General features: G+C 39.5%; 2 protein-coding genes across 2 annotated transcripts; one reads left to right on the top strand and one right to left on the bottom strand.

The window, feature by feature from the left end:
• Positions 1-13,015: 13,015 nt before the first annotated feature.
• On the top strand, positions 13,016-14,287 carry LOC112222277 (small integral membrane protein 4). The gene is made up of 2 exons (XM_024385023.1): positions 13,016-13,347; positions 13,945-14,287. Exons 1-2 carry the CDS (start codon positions 13,191-13,193, stop codon positions 14,034-14,036), a joined length of 249 nt encoding a protein of 82 aa, XP_024240791.1. The 5' UTR covers positions 13,016-13,190; the 3' UTR covers positions 14,037-14,287.
• A 14-nt stretch (positions 14,288-14,301) lies between these two features.
• ognb (osteoglycin, paralog b) lies at positions 14,302-16,900 on the bottom strand. The gene is made up of 6 exons (XM_024385021.2): positions 16,697-16,900; positions 16,240-16,321; positions 15,774-15,938; positions 15,437-15,639; positions 15,149-15,241; positions 14,302-15,006 (listed from the first exon to the last, which is right to left on the bottom strand). Exons 1-6 carry the CDS (start codon positions 16,793-16,795, stop codon positions 14,836-14,838), a joined length of 813 nt encoding a protein of 270 aa, XP_024240789.1. The 5' UTR covers positions 16,796-16,900; the 3' UTR covers positions 14,302-14,835.
• Positions 16,901-18,561: the final 1,661 nt, after the last annotated feature.

Raw genomic sequence — 18,561 nt, 5'->3', positions numbered from 1 at the left:
CTCTCCAAAAGAATGTGGTGATCGATGGTATCAAAAGCAGCACTAAGGTCTAGGAGCACGAGGACAGATGCAGAGCCTCGGTCTGATGCCATTAAAAGGTAATTTACCACCTTCACAAGTGCAGTCTCAGTGCTATGATGGGGTCTAAAACCAGACTGAAGCATTTCGTATACATTGTTTGTCTTCAGGAAGGCAGTGAGTTGCTGAGCAACAGCCTTTTCTAAAATTTTTGAGAGGAATGGAAGATTCAATATAGGCTGATAGTTAAAAAAAAAAAAAATTCTGGGTCAAGGTTTGGCTTTTTCAAGAGAGGCTTTATTACTGCCACTTTTAGTGAGTTTGGTACACATCCGGTGGATAGAGAGCTGTTTATTATGTTCAACATAGGAGGGCCAAGCACAGGAAGCAGCTCTTTCAGTAGTTTAGTTGGAATAGGGTCCAGTATGCAGCTTGAAGGTTTAAAGGTCATCATTATTTTCATCATTGTGTCAAGAGATATAGTACTAAAACACTTGAGTGTCTCTCTTGATCCTAGGTCCTGGCAGAGTTGTGCAGACTCAGGACAACTGAGCTTTGAAGGAATACGCAGATTTAAAGAGGAGTCCGTAATTTGCTTTCTAATAATCATGATCTTTTCCTCAAAGAAGTTCATGAATTTATCACTGCTGAAGTGAAAGCCATCCTCTCTTGGGGAATGCTGCTTTTTAGTTAGCTTTGCGACAGTATCAAAAAGGAATTTCGGATTGTTCTTATTTTCCTCAATTAAGTTAGAAAAATAGGATGATCGAGCAGCAGTAAGGGCTCTTCGGTATTGCACGGTACTGTCTTTCCAAGCTAGTCGGAAGACTTCCAGTTTGGTGTGGCGCCATTTCCGTTCCAATTTTCTGGAAGCTTGCTTCAGAGCTCGGGTATTTTCTGTGTACCAGGGAGCTAGTTTCTTATGAGACATGTTTTTAGGGGTGCAACTGCATCTAGGGTATTGCGCAAGGTTAAATTGAGTTCCTCAGTTAGGTGGTTAACTGATTTTAGTCCTCTGGCGTCCTTGGGTAGACAGAGGGAATCTGGAAGGACATCAAGGAATCTTTGTGTTTGTGAATTTATAGCATGACTTTTGATGTTCCTTGGTTGGGGTCTGAGCAGATTATTTGTTGCAATTGCAAACGTAATAAAATGGTGGTCCGATAGTCCAGAATTATGAGGAAAAACATTAAGATCCACCACATGTATTCCATGGGACAAAACTAGGTCCAGAGTATGACTGTGACAGTGAGTGGGTCCAGAGACATGTTGGACAAAACCCACTGAGTCGATGATGGCTCCGAAAGCCTTTTGGAGTGGGTCTGTGGACTTTTCCATGTGAATATTAAAGTCACCAAAGATTAGAATATTATCTGCTATGACTACAAGGTCTGATAGGAATTCAGGGAACTCAATGAGGAATGCTGTATATGGCCCAGGAGGCCTGTAAACAGTAGCTTTAAAAAGTGATTGAGTAGGCTGCATAGATTTCATGACTAGAAGCTCAAAAGACGAAAACGTCATTTTTGGGGGGGAAATTGAAATTTGCTATCGGAAATGTTAGCAACACCTCCGCCTTTGCGGGATGCACGGGGGATATGGTCACAAGTGTAGCCGGGAGGTGAGGCCTCATTTAACACAGTAAATTCATCAGGCTTAAGCCATGTTTCAGTCAGGCCAATCACATCAAGATTATGATCAGTGATTAGTTCATTGACTATAATTGCCTTTGAAGTAAGGGATCTAACATTAAGTAGCCCTATTTTGAGGTGAAGTATCATGTCCTCTTTCAATAATGACAGGAATGGAGGAGGTCTTTATCCTAGTGAGATTGCTAAGGCGAACACCGCCATGTTTAGTTTTGCCCAACCTAGGTCGAGGCACAGACACGGTCTCAATGGTGATAGCTGAGCTGACTACACTGACTGTGCTAGTGGCAGACTCCACTATGCTGGCAGGCTGGCTAATAGCCTGCTGCCTGGCCTGCACCCTATTTCATTGTGGAGATAGACAGGGCTCTAACTCCTCTATGTTGGTAGATAAGATGAGAGCACCCCTCCAGCTAGGATGGAGTCCGTCACTCCTCAGCAGGTCAGGCTTGGTCCTGTTTGTGGGTGAGTCCCAGAAAGAGGGCCAAATTATCTACAAATTCTATCTTTTGGGAGGGGCAGAAAACAGTTTTCAACCAGCGATTGAGTTGTGAGACTCTGCTGTAGAGCTCATCACTCCCCCTAACTGGGAGGGGGCCAGAGACAATTACTCGATGCCGACACATCTTTCTAGCTGATTTACACGCAGAAGCTATGTTGCACTTGGTGATCTCTGACTGTTTCATCCTAACATCGGAAGAATTTGGAATGCTGGGGATATTTGTGGAGACTGGGGATACTGGGAAGAATGGGGACGGTTGGGTAGATTTTGGAAAAAAGGAGAATATTTGAGATTTTTGTACACTGGGGAGACTGGAGACTGGGGAGATTTGGAAGACTGGTGTGACTGGGTAGACTGGGGAGATTTGGGAGACTGGGCAGATTTGAAATACTGGGGAGACTGGGAAGATTTGGAAGCCTGGGAGACTGGGGAGATTTGGAAAGACTGTTATTTGGGAATACTGGGGAGATTTGGAGAGACTGTTATTTGGGAATACTGGGGAGATTTGGAGAGACTGAGATTTTGAAGACTGGGGAAATTTGGGAGACAGGGGAGATGTGGAAGATGTGGGAGATTTGAAAGAGTGGGTTGACTGGGGAGATTTTTAAAACTGTCCCAGATGCTAATATATGCATATTATTATTAGTAAAACAGTTTGAATGATGTCTGTGAGTATAACAGAACTCATATGGCAGGCGAAAACCTGAGAAAAATCCAACCAGGAAGTGGGACATCTGAGGTTTGTAGTTTTTCAAAGCTTGGCCTACCGAATACACATTGAGATAGGGATGATGTTGCACTTCCTAGGGCTTCCACTAGATGTAAACCATCTTTAGAAACTGGTTTGAGGATTCTACTGTAAAGGCAGAGAGCATTGGTCTCATGACGCGCGCTCCCGACAGAGTTACTTCTCTTTCCAGTGCTTTTCTGAAGACACAGGAATTCTCCGGTTGGAACATTATTGATGTTTTATGTTAAAAACATCCGAACGATTGATTCCATACATCGTTTGACATGTTTCTAAAGGATTGTGACATGACATGTTTCTAAAGGAAGTGCCTGCACCTCATGAAGATGGATTACTGGGCTGAAGACGCTAACAAGTGGCTATTTGGACATAGGATGGAACTTTATGGAACAAATCAGTCATTTATTGTCGAACTGGGATTCCTAGGAGTGCCTTCTGATGAAGATCATCAAAGGTAAGTGAATATTTATGGGGTTGTTTCTAACTTTGTTGATTCCAAAATGGCGGATATTCCTCTGGCTGTTTTGCTTTCTGAGCGCCGTTCTCAGATTATGCTTTTTCCATAAAGTTTTTAAAAAATCTGTCACAGCGGTTTCATTAAGGAGAAGTATAGCTTTAATTCTGTGAATAACACTAGTATCTTTTATTAATGTTTATTATGACTATTTCTTCAAAATCACCGGATGTTTTGGAATCAAAACATTACTGTGCGTAAGGCACCAATGTAAACTGAGATTTTTGTTAATAAATATGCACATTATCGAACAAAACATACATGTATTGTGTAACATGATGTCCTATGAGTGTCATCTGATGAAGATCATCAAAGCTTAGTGATACATTTTATCTATTTCTGCTTTTTGTGACTCCTGAAAAATGGCTGTTTTTTTGACTTGGCGGTGATCTAGCGTAATCATATGTTGTGCTTTAGATGTAAACCTTTTTTAAAATCGGACACAATGGGTAGATTAACAAGATGTTTAAATTTCATTTGCTGTATTGGACATGGTCATTTGTGAAAGTTACATATTTCTAAAAAATATTTTAGAATTTTGCGCGCTGCCTTTTCAGCAGAATGTTGTCGAGTGCGCTAGAAAGGTTAACATTTGTCTTAGACATTTGTATTAAGAATATTGCTAGTAGTAATAATTTGCCATACAGTAAATAGTTTGTCTGGATTTCCTGAATCAGAAATGTCCTAAACTAAACTGTTCTGGTCTGTCCTCTCTTAACCCCTCCCCCAGCACTCATTGAAGAATGAGTGCTGGGGGAGGGGTTAACCATGCTCGTAATTGATTTAGGCTTGTCCAAAATTGTTCATTTGGAGTATCAGGTTAATTGTGGAGGTCTGCAAACTGCATAGTAATTTAGACAAAAAATGCATTGAGATACCGATCTGTCATTAACATACAACTCGCGTCAAAAGCTCCAGCTGTAATGTCATTGCCAAAATCCATAAATTAAATAGTGTAATGAAGCATTCGGAAAGTAATCAGACACCTTCACTTTTCCCCATTTTGTTACGTTACAGCCTTATTCTAAAAAAAGTATATTTTTTAAAATCCTCATCAATCTACACACAATACAACATAATGACAAAGCAAAAACAGGTTTATAGACATTTTTGAAAATGTATATAAAGAAACCTTATTTTTTTTAAACTATTCAAACCCCTTGTTATGAGACTCAGAATATTGCTCAGGTGCATTGTTTCCATTGATCATCCTTGAAGTGTTTCTACAACTTGATTGGAGTCCACCTGTGGTAAATTAAATTGATTGGACATGATTTGGAAAGGCACACACCTGTCTATATAAGGTCCCACTTGACAGTGTATGTCAGAGCAAAAACCACGACATGAGGTCGAAGGAATTGTCCGATCCCCAAGACAGGATTGGGTCGAGGCACAGATCTGGAGAAGGGTACCAAAAATATTCTGCAGAATTTAAGGTCTCCAAGATCACAGTGGCCTCCATCATTCTTAAATGGAAGATGTTTTGAACCCAAAATATTCTTCCCAGAGCTGGCTGCTCGGCCAACCTGAGCAATCGGAGAAGGGCCTTGGTCAGGCAGGTGAACAAGAACCTGATTGTCACTCTGACGGAGATCCAGAGTTCCTCTGTGGAGATGGGAGAACCTTCCAGAAGGAGAACCATCTCTGCAGCACTCTACCAATCAGGCCTTTGGTAGAGTGGCCAGACAGAAAACCACTCCTCAGTAAAAGGCACATGACAGCCTGCTTGGAGTTTGCCAAAAGGCACCCCAAGACTCAGACAATGAGAAAAGATTCTCTGGCCTGGTGAAACCAATAATAAACTCTCTAGTCTAAATACGAAGCGTCACGTCTGGAGGAAACCTGGCACCATCCCTACAGTGAAGCATGGTGGTGGCAGCATCATGCTGTGGGTTGTTTGTCAGCGGCAGGGACTGGGAGACTAGTCAGGATCGAGGGAAAGATGAATGGCGCAAAGTACAGAGAGATCCTTGATGAAAACCTGCTCCAGAGCGCTCAGGACCTCAGACTGGGATGAAGATTAATCTTACAACAGGACAATGACCCTAAGCACACAGCCAAGACGAAGCAGGAGTGGCTTCGGGACAAGTCTCTGAACATCCTCGAGTGGCCCAGCCAGAGCCCGGACTTGAACCCAATCAAACATCTCTGGAGGGACCTGAAAATAGCTGTGCAGCAAAACTCCCCATCCAACCTGACAGCTTGAGGGGATCTGCAGAGAATAATGGGAGAAACTCTCCAAATACAGGTGTGCCAAGCTTGTAGCATCATACCCAAGAAGACTCGAGGCTGTAATAGCTGCCAGAGGTGCTTCAACAAAGTACAGAGTAAAGGGTCTGGACACTTATGTAAATGTTATATATATATATATATATATTATTAATCATTTGCAAAACTAAATAACCAGTTTTTGCTTTGTCATTATGGGGTATTGTGTGTAGATTGAGGGGGGAAATGATTTAATCCATTTTAGAATAAGGCTGTCACGTAACAAAACGTGGAAATAGTCAAGGGGTCTGAATACTTTCCGAATGCACTATGTGTAACTGTATGAAAAGGTCTTAAGTTACCTATAAAACCATTGCAGTGGAAAGTTGTAAGAGCTATGGAAACGATCTGAGTCTACAGATCCCTTGTGTGTATTTTAGATAGTTCAACCCAAAGTAAAGGGGTTTGAAAACATGAGGTGTCTGGTTTAATGTTTTAATTCCGCTTACTTCATAGAAGAACCTCCTTTTGATAGGAGATATAATACCTTAAAATGTTACGATAATTTCAGAGTATTACGAGGAGGGAATGTGAAGGTAAATGTTTATGCTTTTCTAATAACCAATTTGGCTGGGTTCATGCAAGTGACTGATTGATCGTGCTGGGAGGAATCCTCACTATCAGTATAGGCAATTTGGCAGTACGCCCAGAACATTGTTTTGAGAAGGGAAAGGGATATCTGTTTCAGGGTCTAAGCTAGGAGAGAAGAAGCCTCATGAGGTATTGGTCGGTCACATGTATGAACCAAAAGTTAATGATGAATTATGAATAATGTCATTCATGCAAATATAACTTGTCTGTGTAAGCAGTATATAAGAACTAACAGGACTGCCCTGATGGAGCTCCTGACTGAAGTGTACTATGGTGCATTGAGTTTGTTGGAACCTCTCCAGCTTGCTGTTAATAATGATTCATTTAAGATTGACTGCAGGTGTCCCTGGTGGTAATTTCCATGACAGCAGCAATAACTAATAATGATTTACCTAGTGTCGTTCAAGAGCTGTCACTATAAGGATATATATTGTGACTGTTAATTTAGTGAACCCTTTGCGCGCCAATCCCGTTGACGGGATTGATTTAACACCTAGTGAAATAGCAGCGCGCCAAATTCAAAAACAGAAATACTCAAAATAATAATTCATAAATAATACAAGTGTTAAACTTGGGTTTAAAGATACACTTCTTCTTAATCCAGCCACAGTGTCAGATTTCAAAAATACTTTATGGTGAAAGCAAACCATGCTATTATCTGAGGACAGCACCCCAGCAAACATACACATGAAAATCATAATTCAACCCGCCAGGCACAACATAAAAGTCAGATATAACATATAATGCATGCTTTACCTTTGAAGATCTTCTGTTGGCACTCCAATATGTCCATTAAACATCACAAATAGTCATTTTGTTCGATAAATTCTGTCGTTATATATCCAAAATGTCAATTTATTTGGCGCGTATGATTCAGAAAAATACACCAGTTCCAACTCACACAACATGACTACACATTATCTAATTAGTTACCTGCAAAATTGATCCAAACATTTCAAACAACTTTCCAAATCCAATTTTAGGTATTTTAAACGTAAATAATCTATACAATTTAAGACGGAATAAACTGTGTTAAATACCATAGGAAAACAAAGTGGAGGGAGCTTTCAGGTCATGCGCCTCAACCACAACAGTACACTTCACTCAAAACTCGTTCTGAACAGGGCTACTTCTTCATTTCTCAAAGGAAAAACCTCAACCAATTTCTAAAGACTGTTAACGTCCCGTGGAAGCGATAGGAACGGCAAGCAACTGCCTTAGAATTCTAAATTCCCCTTGAAAACCCATTGAAAAGTGACCTAAAAAAAATAATTCCTGGATGGTTTGTCCTCGGGGTTTCACCTGCAAAATAAGTTCTGTTATACTCAGACATCATTCAAACAGGTTTAGAAACTTCAATGTTTTCTATCCAAATCTACTAATAATATGCATATCCTAGCTTCTGGGCCTGAGTAGCAGGTAGATTAATTTGGGCACACTTTTCATCCGGATGTGAAAATAGTGCCCCCTAGCCTTAAGAAGTTTTAAATGGGCAATCAGCAGTTGCTTCATCCATTTTTGGACATATAAATTCATATCTACCCATTGATTCTTGAAGAACATAACTTGTTTTTTCAACTGTCTTACCCCATCAGAAACCAACATACAGTGCCTTGCGAAAGTATTCGGCCCCCTTGAACTTTGCGACCTTTTGCCACATTTCAGGCTTCAAACATAAAGATATAAAACTGTATTTTTTTGTGAAGAAACAACAACAAGTGGGACACAATCATGAAGTGGAACGACATTTATTGGATATTTCAAACTTTTTTAACAAATCAAAAACTGAAAAATTGGGCGTGCAAAATTATTCAGCCCCTTTACTTTCAGTGCAGCAAACTCTCTCCAGAAGTTCAGTGAGGATCTCTGAATGATCCAATGTTGACCTAAATGACTAATGATGATAAATATAATCCACCTGTGTGTAATCAAGTCTCCGTATATATGCACCTGCACTGTGATAGTCTCAGAGGTCCGTTAAAAGCGCAGAGAGCATCATGAAGAACAAGGAACACACCAGGCAGGTCCGAGATACTGTTGTGAAGAAGTTTAAAGCCGGATTTGGATACAAAAAGATTTCCCAAGCTTTAAACATCACAAGGAGCACTGTGCAAGCGATAATATTGAAATGGAAGGAGTATCAGACCACTGCAAATCTACAAAGACCTGGCCGTCCCTCTAAACTTTCAGCTCATACAAGGAGAAGACTGATCAGAGATGCAGCCAAGAGGCCCATGATCACTCTGGATGAACTGCAGAGATCTACAGCTGAGGTGGGAGACTCTGTCCATAGGACAACAATCAGTCGTACATTGCACAAATCTGGCCTTTATGGAAGAGTGGCAAGAAGAAAGCCATTTCTTAAAGATATCCATAAAAAGTGTAGTTTAAAGTTTGCCACAAGCCACCTGGGAGACACACCAAACATGTGGAAGAAGGTGCACTGGTCAGATGAAACCAAAATTGAACTTTTTGGCAACAATGCAAAACGTTATGTTTGGCGTAAAAGCAACACAGCTCATAACCCTGACCACACCATCCCCACTGTCAAACATGGTGGTGGCAGCATCATGGTTTGGGCCTGCTTTTCTTCAGCAGGGACAGGGAAGATGGTTAAAATTGATGGGAAGATGGATGGAGCCAAATACAGGACCATTCTGGAAGAAAACCTGATGGAGTCTGCAAAAGACCTGAGACTGGGATGGATATTTGTCTTCCAACAAGACAATGATCCAAAACATAAAGCAAAATCTACAATGGAATGGTTCAAAAATAAACATATCCAGGTGTTAGAATGGCCAAGTCAAAGTCCAGACCTGAATCCAATCGAGAATCTGTGGAAAGAACTGAAAACTGCTGTTCACAAATGCTCTCCATCCAACCTCACTGAGCTCGAGCTGTTTTGCAAGGAGGAATGGGAAAAAATGTCAGTCTCTCAATGTGCAAAACTGATAGAGACATACCCCAAGTGACTTACAGCTGTAATCGCAGCAAAAGGTGGCGCTACAAAGTATTAACTTAAGGGGGCTGAATAATTTTGCACGCCCAATTTTTCAATTTTTGATTTGTTAAAAAAGTTTGAAATATCCAATAAATGTCGTTCCACTTCATGATTGTGCCCCACTTGTTGTTGATTCTTCACAAAAAAATACAGTTTTATATCTTTATGTTTGAAGCCTGAAATGTGGCAAAAGGTCGCAAAGTTCAAGGGGGCCAAATACTTTCGCAAGGCACTGTATAAGCTTGTTTTACTCCAATGTTTGTAAACAAAGTAAATGTAAACAAACACTATATAGCCTCAACATGGTTGAAATTATAATTTTGATATCATAGATGGTCAGTCATTTTATGATGCCAAAATGCATCATACTGGCTGTATTTATGTATTTTGAAAGTTATATCTTTGTGTATTGCTGACTTGCAAAATATATTGGTACTGTATCAACAATGGTCTAGGCTAATGAAACGAATAGAAAAATATAGTTTTCTGTAGAGTTTTCCTTTAAGATACTTGGACGCTTCTGCTTATTGTCACTTGCTCAGAATTGTAGGCATACTGTTGCAAGCTAAGTTAGGGTTAAGTTTAGGAGTTAGGTTAAGGGAGAGAGATTAGCTAAAAGAGTTAAGGTTAAGGGTTAGCGAACATGCTAAGTAGTAGCAACCTTTGGGTTGCTAGATGTTCTTGTTATACCCTGCCATGACGTTAGCCTGTTGGGGAGGTATATGACCCCCACAAATACCTTTCCCCTTTTTCCTCTCTCTACTCTACTGATGTGACTATTGAAAATCCCTTTGTTAACATTGAGAGTCTGGTAATATCAAAAGGTGGGAAACTAAACCATATATCGGTAATCCAACCAGTTGAAAATATGCATTGGTACTTAATGAATATGATGTCAGATCAGTTGGCGTCTGAGACATTATTACTGATGATAGGATGACATAAATTGTATCTTGTAAATTCTACACATTCTAGTTATCAGATTCACATGGGATTGTTGTGCAATTTAAATAAACTATTTGTGAAAAGACTAAATGTAATTTTAGCTGATAAAGGAGAGAGTTGGTTGTCATAGAGTAAACTCTGCTCAGTCAGAGGCCCCGCCCATGTGAACAGATTTTGGTTGTAAACTATGAAACACGCCCTTCTTTCACCACTGTATAAACCCTTTGATGAAAATTCAACTTCCTGTTCCAAGGACGTGAGGACTTGCGGTCCCCGTGTTGAAAGGACAAAGACCACCTACAGAACTAAGCCAACCTCAGCAAGAACCTAACGAAATTAGTATTGAATTTCAATGTGAAGGTGACGATCGACACGCCCAAAGGACTAATTTCGACTATACCAGCCAGAATATTGCACGAGCTTAAAAGTATGGCAACCTGGTATGAATTTTGAACTCTTATTCACTCCAGAAGTGATACCCACTCTGCCCTCTAAATGTGGGCTAGGAGAGGACGGACAGAGTATCCATTCTACCACACGATGACGGTACTACCAAGTAGCCGTTCTATTCTTCAAAGGACAACCCGGTCTTCCATCTACGACCAACCGATCAAAGTGCAGCTCAGAGTAAATATTTATTGAGTTTTCTTTTTCCAAATGGGCAGTTATTTAGAATGCATAAAATACTGTATTTACGATAGCATAGCTGCCTACGGCTTGGAGACACAAAACCCTTTTTGTTCTTCAGTCTTCCTGCTCTTTCATTCAAACCCAACCCCCTTTCTTTGTGTAACCAGCCGTAACATATGTTCCGTCCGCTAGGGACGTTTTCCTTTGACATAATTTGTAATCAATGTATGATCCATTCTGTGTAGATGTAATTCTGTGGGATTATTTAGGTATTTAGTAAATAAATAATTAAACCAAATTTTGTATTGCTGATTGAACTTGTTAGCCAGGGTTCGTGAAGATAACCAAGAATTTACAACTTTCAGATGAGACTAAATAAGGTGACGATTAAATATTGACTGCTATTGAGGTAAAAGATTACCAGGTCTTTAAGTTTATTTGGAAGATAACAGCTCTATAAACATTATTTCGTGGTGCCCTGACTTTCTTGTTAATTATTTATCTGATTAGCTTAATCAGGTAATATTAATTACAGAGAAATGATTTTATAGAATAGCATGTCATATCACTTAATCCGGCATAGACAAAGACACGACAACCCCTACTCATCCGCCCCAACCAGCCACCCTGCTTTAGTGTTTAAGTAACCATCTGTCGTATGTAACCATATCAAACGTAAAATAGCATATTATTTTGAGTGTCCTATATTTACATTTACTATGTTACGTCTAGTCTACGAGACCAGGCTGTTAATTTTTGCATGGTGGGCAGTTGTCACGTATGAGTTATGACACTAGGAGGCTATATCAACCCTTTCACATTTTTTGCACATCCCTCTCTAAGGTGTTGAGGTTGGTGATTATAGATCTTCCTCTGGGAAATGAGGAAGGCAACCTTTTCTATGTCAGCATACCCCTAAAATACAGATTGGGATGGTGCGGAAGATAACCTGCCTGTGTCAGCATACCCCTGAGATACAGATTGGGGATGTGAGGAAGATAACCTGCCTGTGTCAGCATACCCCTGAGATACAGATAACCTGTCTGTGCCAGTGTACCCCAGAGAGACAGAGGCTCATTATGCTTCAAAAATATTCTGGGTTTATCAGAGGTTCTAAATCTACATCAAATATATTAATTTGATATATAACACATAGATAAGTAACAAGGTATTTTGAGAAGATTAAATATTCTGACATTTGGCTAAATACTGTTTTAGTAGTGCCATCTAATTAGAGACAATGAGCCAAGTCACCAGGTGTGCATTATTTGTTCCACATTTTAACCTGGATGCTTTAATAATATGAAGGTAGTGCAGAAGCTTGATATCAGCGCAGATTTATTGCCTTTGTATTGCAATACAAGCTTATTTTTAACTTGTGCACTGACCTGTGTTTTCAGTGTTATAATTCATACATTTTTGAAAGCTTTGCAAGGATTAATTGTAATTTGTTGGTCTGGTTGACAACTGCTTTAACCAAATATGCTCTTTGAGGTACACTGCACACAAAGGCCAGTAATTTGCATCCTCTGAGGGATGCACAGTCTCCATTGGCAAACCAACGCACCTGAACAGGTGGTATCAGATACGCTCAATAATTGCTGAAATAAAGAGGAAATTATACCCTGCCTGCACCTGGTGTCCCCCTGTGAACACCCTTATGACAAATACCAATTACACTCAGGATGAAGGAAAACTATTTGAACATTTAAAAAACTATATAGGATATTCATCCATAATTGTTAATACATTTTAAGACTTGTCATAAGCATGTATAACCCCTCATCTCATACAGCAGGGTAGCCTAGTGGTTAGAGTGTTGGACTAGTAACCGAAAGGTTGCAAGTTCAAATCCCTGAGCTGACACGGTACAAATCTGTCGTTCTCCCTCTGAACAGGCAGTTAACCCACTGTTCCTAGGCCGTCATTGAAAATAAGAATTTGTTCTTAGCTGACTTGCCTAGTTAAATAAAGGTATAAAAAATATTTAAAAAATACATCAAGCCATCTTGATGGTGGTTGATAATCTTTGGTAAGGTGAGTAGGAAGTTGGATATCTTGTTGGTAGTTGAATATCTTTGGCAAGAGCGTGCCGTCACGTGAACCAATGAAAACGCTTAAATATATGACGTCTGCAACGCCATCTTCTCTTATGCAGCATCGTGATAAATACAGTGGTAAAGGACAAAGTCGCCATGCATGGTATGCAATGAAGTAAGTAACAGATCATTAACGGCATTTTACTTTGTCTGTATGCTACCTTGCTTGCTACTTAGGTAATTGAAAATACTGTGAGTGTTAAAACACGAGGAACAGAAGAGATAATGTTTCAGAGGAAGAGTCAAAATATCAAGTACTTCCTGAGTCTTGTGCCAGGGAAACGTCGCTTTGGAGTATACAGATTTCTGCCCGTCTTCTTCTGTATTGGAGGTGTGATGGAATGGGTCATGATCAACGTGAGGATTGGAAGGGAGACATTCTGTAAGTATTCAAACCTCTGGCTGATTTTATCTGCACTGTCAAACTAGCGCACACGATTGAAGCATCACTGTCTGTGGATGTACGTACAGTAGAACTGCTGCTTTGCCAAGAGCCCAGACTTCTACTGTTGTAACATGGGGTGGTGGTTAACGTTAGTGCACTGGCCCTGTACGTTTCTGTTTTAACCCACATTCAGGTTGTTCACTACAGTGGTGTCAACAGTGGGGTAGTCCTTTATCTCAGGCCTTTTAATGGAGATACATTGTGTGTGGATGCATAGAAGGGAGTGTGCCTGTGGCCTCCCAATGTGAGTACTACCTCTGCCACAAGAGCCCAGGCTTGTATGGTGCTTGTCCTGAAACCAAAGGGTCACTAATTCAAACCCTGCTCCAGTTGTTCCTCTGAAATCGACACTGGATTCAGACAACTTTGGCTACTGCTGAGGTTACAGTAAATACAAGTCTGTTGGTCCTCTTCAAAAAGCTAAGATTGTGCAATTAAGTCAATGGTTGAGCTACTGTAAAGAATTTAATATATTTTTAATTATAGAATCAGTTAACCATTCTTCTGTTTCATTCATCTCCATTTCTCCCTCAGATGATGTCTACAGAAGAAAGAAGTCAGAGAGAGAATACCAGCAGAAGATCGAGGATGGATTGATTGTACTTACTAAACCAGTAGCCAAGTGAATTACTGAACCAGTAGCCACTATAATGGAAGTAGAACACTTGAGATGTGATCGGGACACAAACACTGGTGTTTGCAATGCAATGGACTTGAGGCGAACATTTCTGGATGGTTCAAAAGACTGGTATTTAATGTATTTAATGAAAACATGTTTATTTATGTACTCTTTGTGATACTGAGCTTGGATGAAACATTTTTCATAGCCAAATGTGACAACGTGATAGTTGTCTAATAAAGGTTACATTACTCAGTGGAGGCATCGCAGTGTCGTTTTAATCATTTTATATTGTTTTTATTCTGATAAATGAATATAAACATTTACGTCAAATTACATGTTCTACCCATTTAAAATATAGGTAAACAGTTTCAAATGTTAGCAAATTGTAGTTACTTTATGTACATTTATTAGCCATTATTATTTAAAGTAGATGAATGCAACGGATGCAATTTCCAGATGTGTTATTGGAAATATAAAACATTGATAAAAAATGGTCAAGAGTATTGTGCATATAGTTATGTTGTGTAAGAGAACTCCTGTCCTACGTAAGAGGACACCAATTTAACCAATCATGGCTCGTAAGATGACCTAAGAGACATTCAATTGTAACTTACAAAACAAACACATTTCTCATATTACATAGCTCTGCTCTATATATCGTAACATACCAGTACACACTTCTCATATTACATGCCACTGCTGTGCTATGGTCTATTGACTTGTGTTTTACATTAGTTGGCCCTTTTCACAAGGGAACCCCTCACTGTAGTATTGTGGTCCTCACTAGACTGTATCCCACTGGTTCAGTGGTACGGTCCAATGGGCAGGGCCCTGAGGCAAACAAAGCTGTTGGGATGCTTGGCCAGCATCAGAGGGTTGCCATCCAGTCTCACCTCCTCCATGTTGGCTCTGATGTACTGAGTGTTGTTGCCTTGGCAGAAGGTCTCATCCGATAGCGTGGTGATCTTATTGTTCTGCAGGGGGAGTAGATTAGAAGACAGATGTTGGTTGGTAAAAACTTTTTTGTTTTGTTTTTTTATACTCTAAAATGTGTTAGGTGAAAGATACATATTTGTCTAAACATTATTGCTGTGTGAGCCAAAGTTGTAAACAGACATATAGGTGCACAATGTGGAGACTCTCTGGAAGTTGTGGGATTGCCTCCAGCTCGTTATTGCCAAGGTAGAGGTACGCCATCTTGGTGAGTTTCTGAGAAAAGAGATTTGATGTTTTGTTTACATACTACAGAGTATTTCAGGTAAGATTCATGTTTGGCATAGAAATTGTTGTTGAAATTCTATTGACATTCAATGCAACCATTACTCAGACTGTAAAATGTTACTGTATGTAAAAAAAAAATATATAGTGTTTGCTCCAGAATCTTGGACTGACTTTCTGGCTTACCTTAAAAGCAGTTGACTTTATACCCTTGGTTTTAAGCTGGTTGTAATTGGCATTGAAGGATATGAGTTTGGCAGGTAACATGGGTAGTTTGGCCAGCTTGTTCTCTGAGAGATTGAGCTCTTCAAGGAGGGCAAGCTTTGAGAAAGCTCCGTCTTCTATCTCAGAGATGAGGTTTCCAGTCAGATCGATTCTTCTCAAAGTTGCTATAAAATGTTAAAGACCATAAACTTTAGAGATGTTCACTAAAAAAGTTTGAGTGATAAGTGAATAACATCTTAATGTTTAATTTTTTTTATTTTTAAGTCCACGATGTTACAAAGCTACTCTAATCACTAACCAATGTCTGCAAAGTCTTTGTTGGTGATTTTTGTGATTTTGTTGTAGCGTGCGTAGAGATAGGCAGTTTCCTTGGGCAGGGATGGAACTGCTGTCATCTCAGGGGAGACCTCCTCACAGTATACTGACCCAGTCAGACACACACACAGTAGGCACGTGGGCAGCTCTGAAATCCATAGCCATGTCCTTTAAATGCATTCTCCTTCAGCAATGACTTCCAAGTTTTCCTATCGATCAGCCAAGTAATCCCTCCCTGTATTCATCTCTCTTCATTCTTTATAGAAACCTAACATAAACGTGTGCCATAGTAGTCAACGGGGCACTACATGTAACATTCCTGCTGTAATGTGTGGTTGTTTAATGCATTCACAAAGGGGAAAACAGCTCATTAGACCTAGCACATGGCCTTAATAAATAAGTGATTGTGAATGCCTTTTCTCCAGTGTGTCTCGAGAGAATACACTCACCACCCTCATCTTTCGGAGCTGCTGCTGGGCTTGTATCTGAGTCTCCAGTGGTGTCATAGTCTGGGATGGTCACAACCTCTTTCTGTGGAATTGTTTAGAAGAAATGTCTCCAGATCACCTCACAAGAGAAGACATAAGCTGGCTATTTTATTTCACACCAACTGAGTTTTCCTAACGGTCTGATTATCTGCTAAGCAAGTATTTATAATCTCAGACACCAATGTATAGTCTTCACAGACTAATGTATGTTGAGTCATCATTTAGGCAGGGATAGGGTTTGGCACCTGGTGTGTGGGACTTTTACAACTCTCATATGCAAACTTTAAGCTTTATAGTTGTATTATAGATTCTGCTAAGTTTTTAGAGGTATGGATCCTGCCTCAAAAACACATTCTCATAAACTCTAAACAAAATCAAATAATCATGAATTTGCCCAAAAACATTTACAAAAGATTACCTTAGGTTTCCTTGCTTCCATGTATCCATTTCTTGCTGCAGAAGAGAGCATCCACGGTACCAGAATAATGGTGAAAAACAAAGTCCTCAGGTCTATCATTGTGTCTAACAGCTGGGATGGGAGCAGAACCGTACTGAGGACAGAGGGGTAGGGCTGTGAGTACTGGGCTGAGATCTGAGTGAGCAGGAGAATTTTCCATCCAGTTTTAAAGAAAAGCTGCTAGTGGAGTATTAAGTAAGACTAGGAAACAAACCTTAACCCAATATTTGCTGTCAAAGTAGCCTTCTCATCTCATCAGTTTTGACAGCTTTTGGAAATTGGCATGTTTTAGAAAATTGTGAAATATGACAGTAGGCCTTGGATGCATGTCATTTCAGGTTAAACCACACCGGTTCATAACATTTGAAAATAAAACATTCAACTCTAATGGTTTTAAGCCAAACATATCTTTATTTTTCATGTAACAAACCTTTATGTTATTGATGTTATGGTTTCTCTATCAACAATGGACTCGTTGGGCAGGATCATGGTTGTGTTCAGTAGGCATGAAAATACATGTTCCTATTGGACATTCATTCCTCCTGTTTAGTGCCCACTGAACACAACCCAGTTGATTGAGGCGTCTGTATGTTAGAGGGTAAGGCTGCCATTGTAAGCTCAGGTGTATTCATTACGCCAATTGTTATGGATGTTATGGACTAGAAAGTGTTATAAAGTGATGAAAAGATTAACATGTATATCAAGAGTGTAAAATGAACATGTATAACAAGAGTGTAAAATGAACATGTATAACAAGAGTGTAAAATGAACATGTATAACAAGAGTGTAAAATGAACATGTATAACAAGAGTGTAAAATGAACATGTATAACAAGAGTGTAAAATGAACATGTATAACAAGAGTGTAAAATGCAAGTAAAACCCACTTGTTTGCCTTATTATTGTTTTTATGCAACTTGTCAGAGACCCTTGCATCCCTATACATTCAACCATTATGTTGGAAAGGTTCACTTTGAAATAAAAAGAAGACCTTTGTCCCTTTAGGATGGACTGGCAAACCCCTGTGCTGTGTATGTTGGAAAAACAGTTGGAAAAAGTTCATGGAAAAAGGCTGGCTTTTAAAAACAAGAACTATTTATCTGGAAAATACTGACTGGTGTGGACAGAGTGCAGAGAGAGAGAGAACTTAAACGTAAAGAGCAGTGGGATATGATTACTGGAATTTTGGACAGAACTCTTTTGCATGAAGTGATTATAAAATCTAATGCCAAAGCAAGCAATGAAGAAAGGAATGTATTCTTCTTACTAACACCTCCCTTTCTTACTTAAAACTCCAACAAAAATGTTTCCCCTGGTCTCTCGTGGTTTTATTTGGAAATGTTTTGTGTAGAAGCGTTTGTTACAAGTCAGCATCTACTGTCTGCCCCTCCTATAATTTTTCAGAGTGCAGGTGTCCATCCAGTTGCTCAAACTTGGTTCATGTGAGAAAAACAGTTTTACTTGAGAGCTTATCCAACTATGGGAGCAGCCAATATTAAGACAAATGCATACCTAAAAGTATGTGTAAGTTTTGTTTAAACTGTTGCTCTCAAACTAGGCTGTACACATAAACAATTGAACTATCTCTCTTTTGCTTCTATACAAATTAAAAACATTCCTCATCCTAAGTACCTTGACAGTTTTCCTACATTTCGCACCATTTTCCATGAAAAGATATACAAGGTTCTCCTCTGGCTGTTCTCATGTTTTTCCATGCCTCATTTTTCCAATTGGCAAGGTTTATGTGAGATATTTAAAATCATTTTAATGCAATAACAATATGGTGTAATTTATTATTCATTATTATTAGCATTATTATATTCATCA

This window comes from Oncorhynchus tshawytscha, linkage group LG22, assembly GCF_018296145.1.
Source record: "Oncorhynchus tshawytscha isolate Ot180627B linkage group LG22, Otsh_v2.0, whole genome shotgun sequence".
Lineage (NCBI taxonomy): Eukaryota > Metazoa > Chordata > Actinopteri > Salmoniformes > Salmonidae > Oncorhynchus > Oncorhynchus tshawytscha.
The sequence above is the reverse complement of the archived record's forward strand: the minus strand, read 5'-3'. Positions and strand labels throughout refer to the sequence as shown.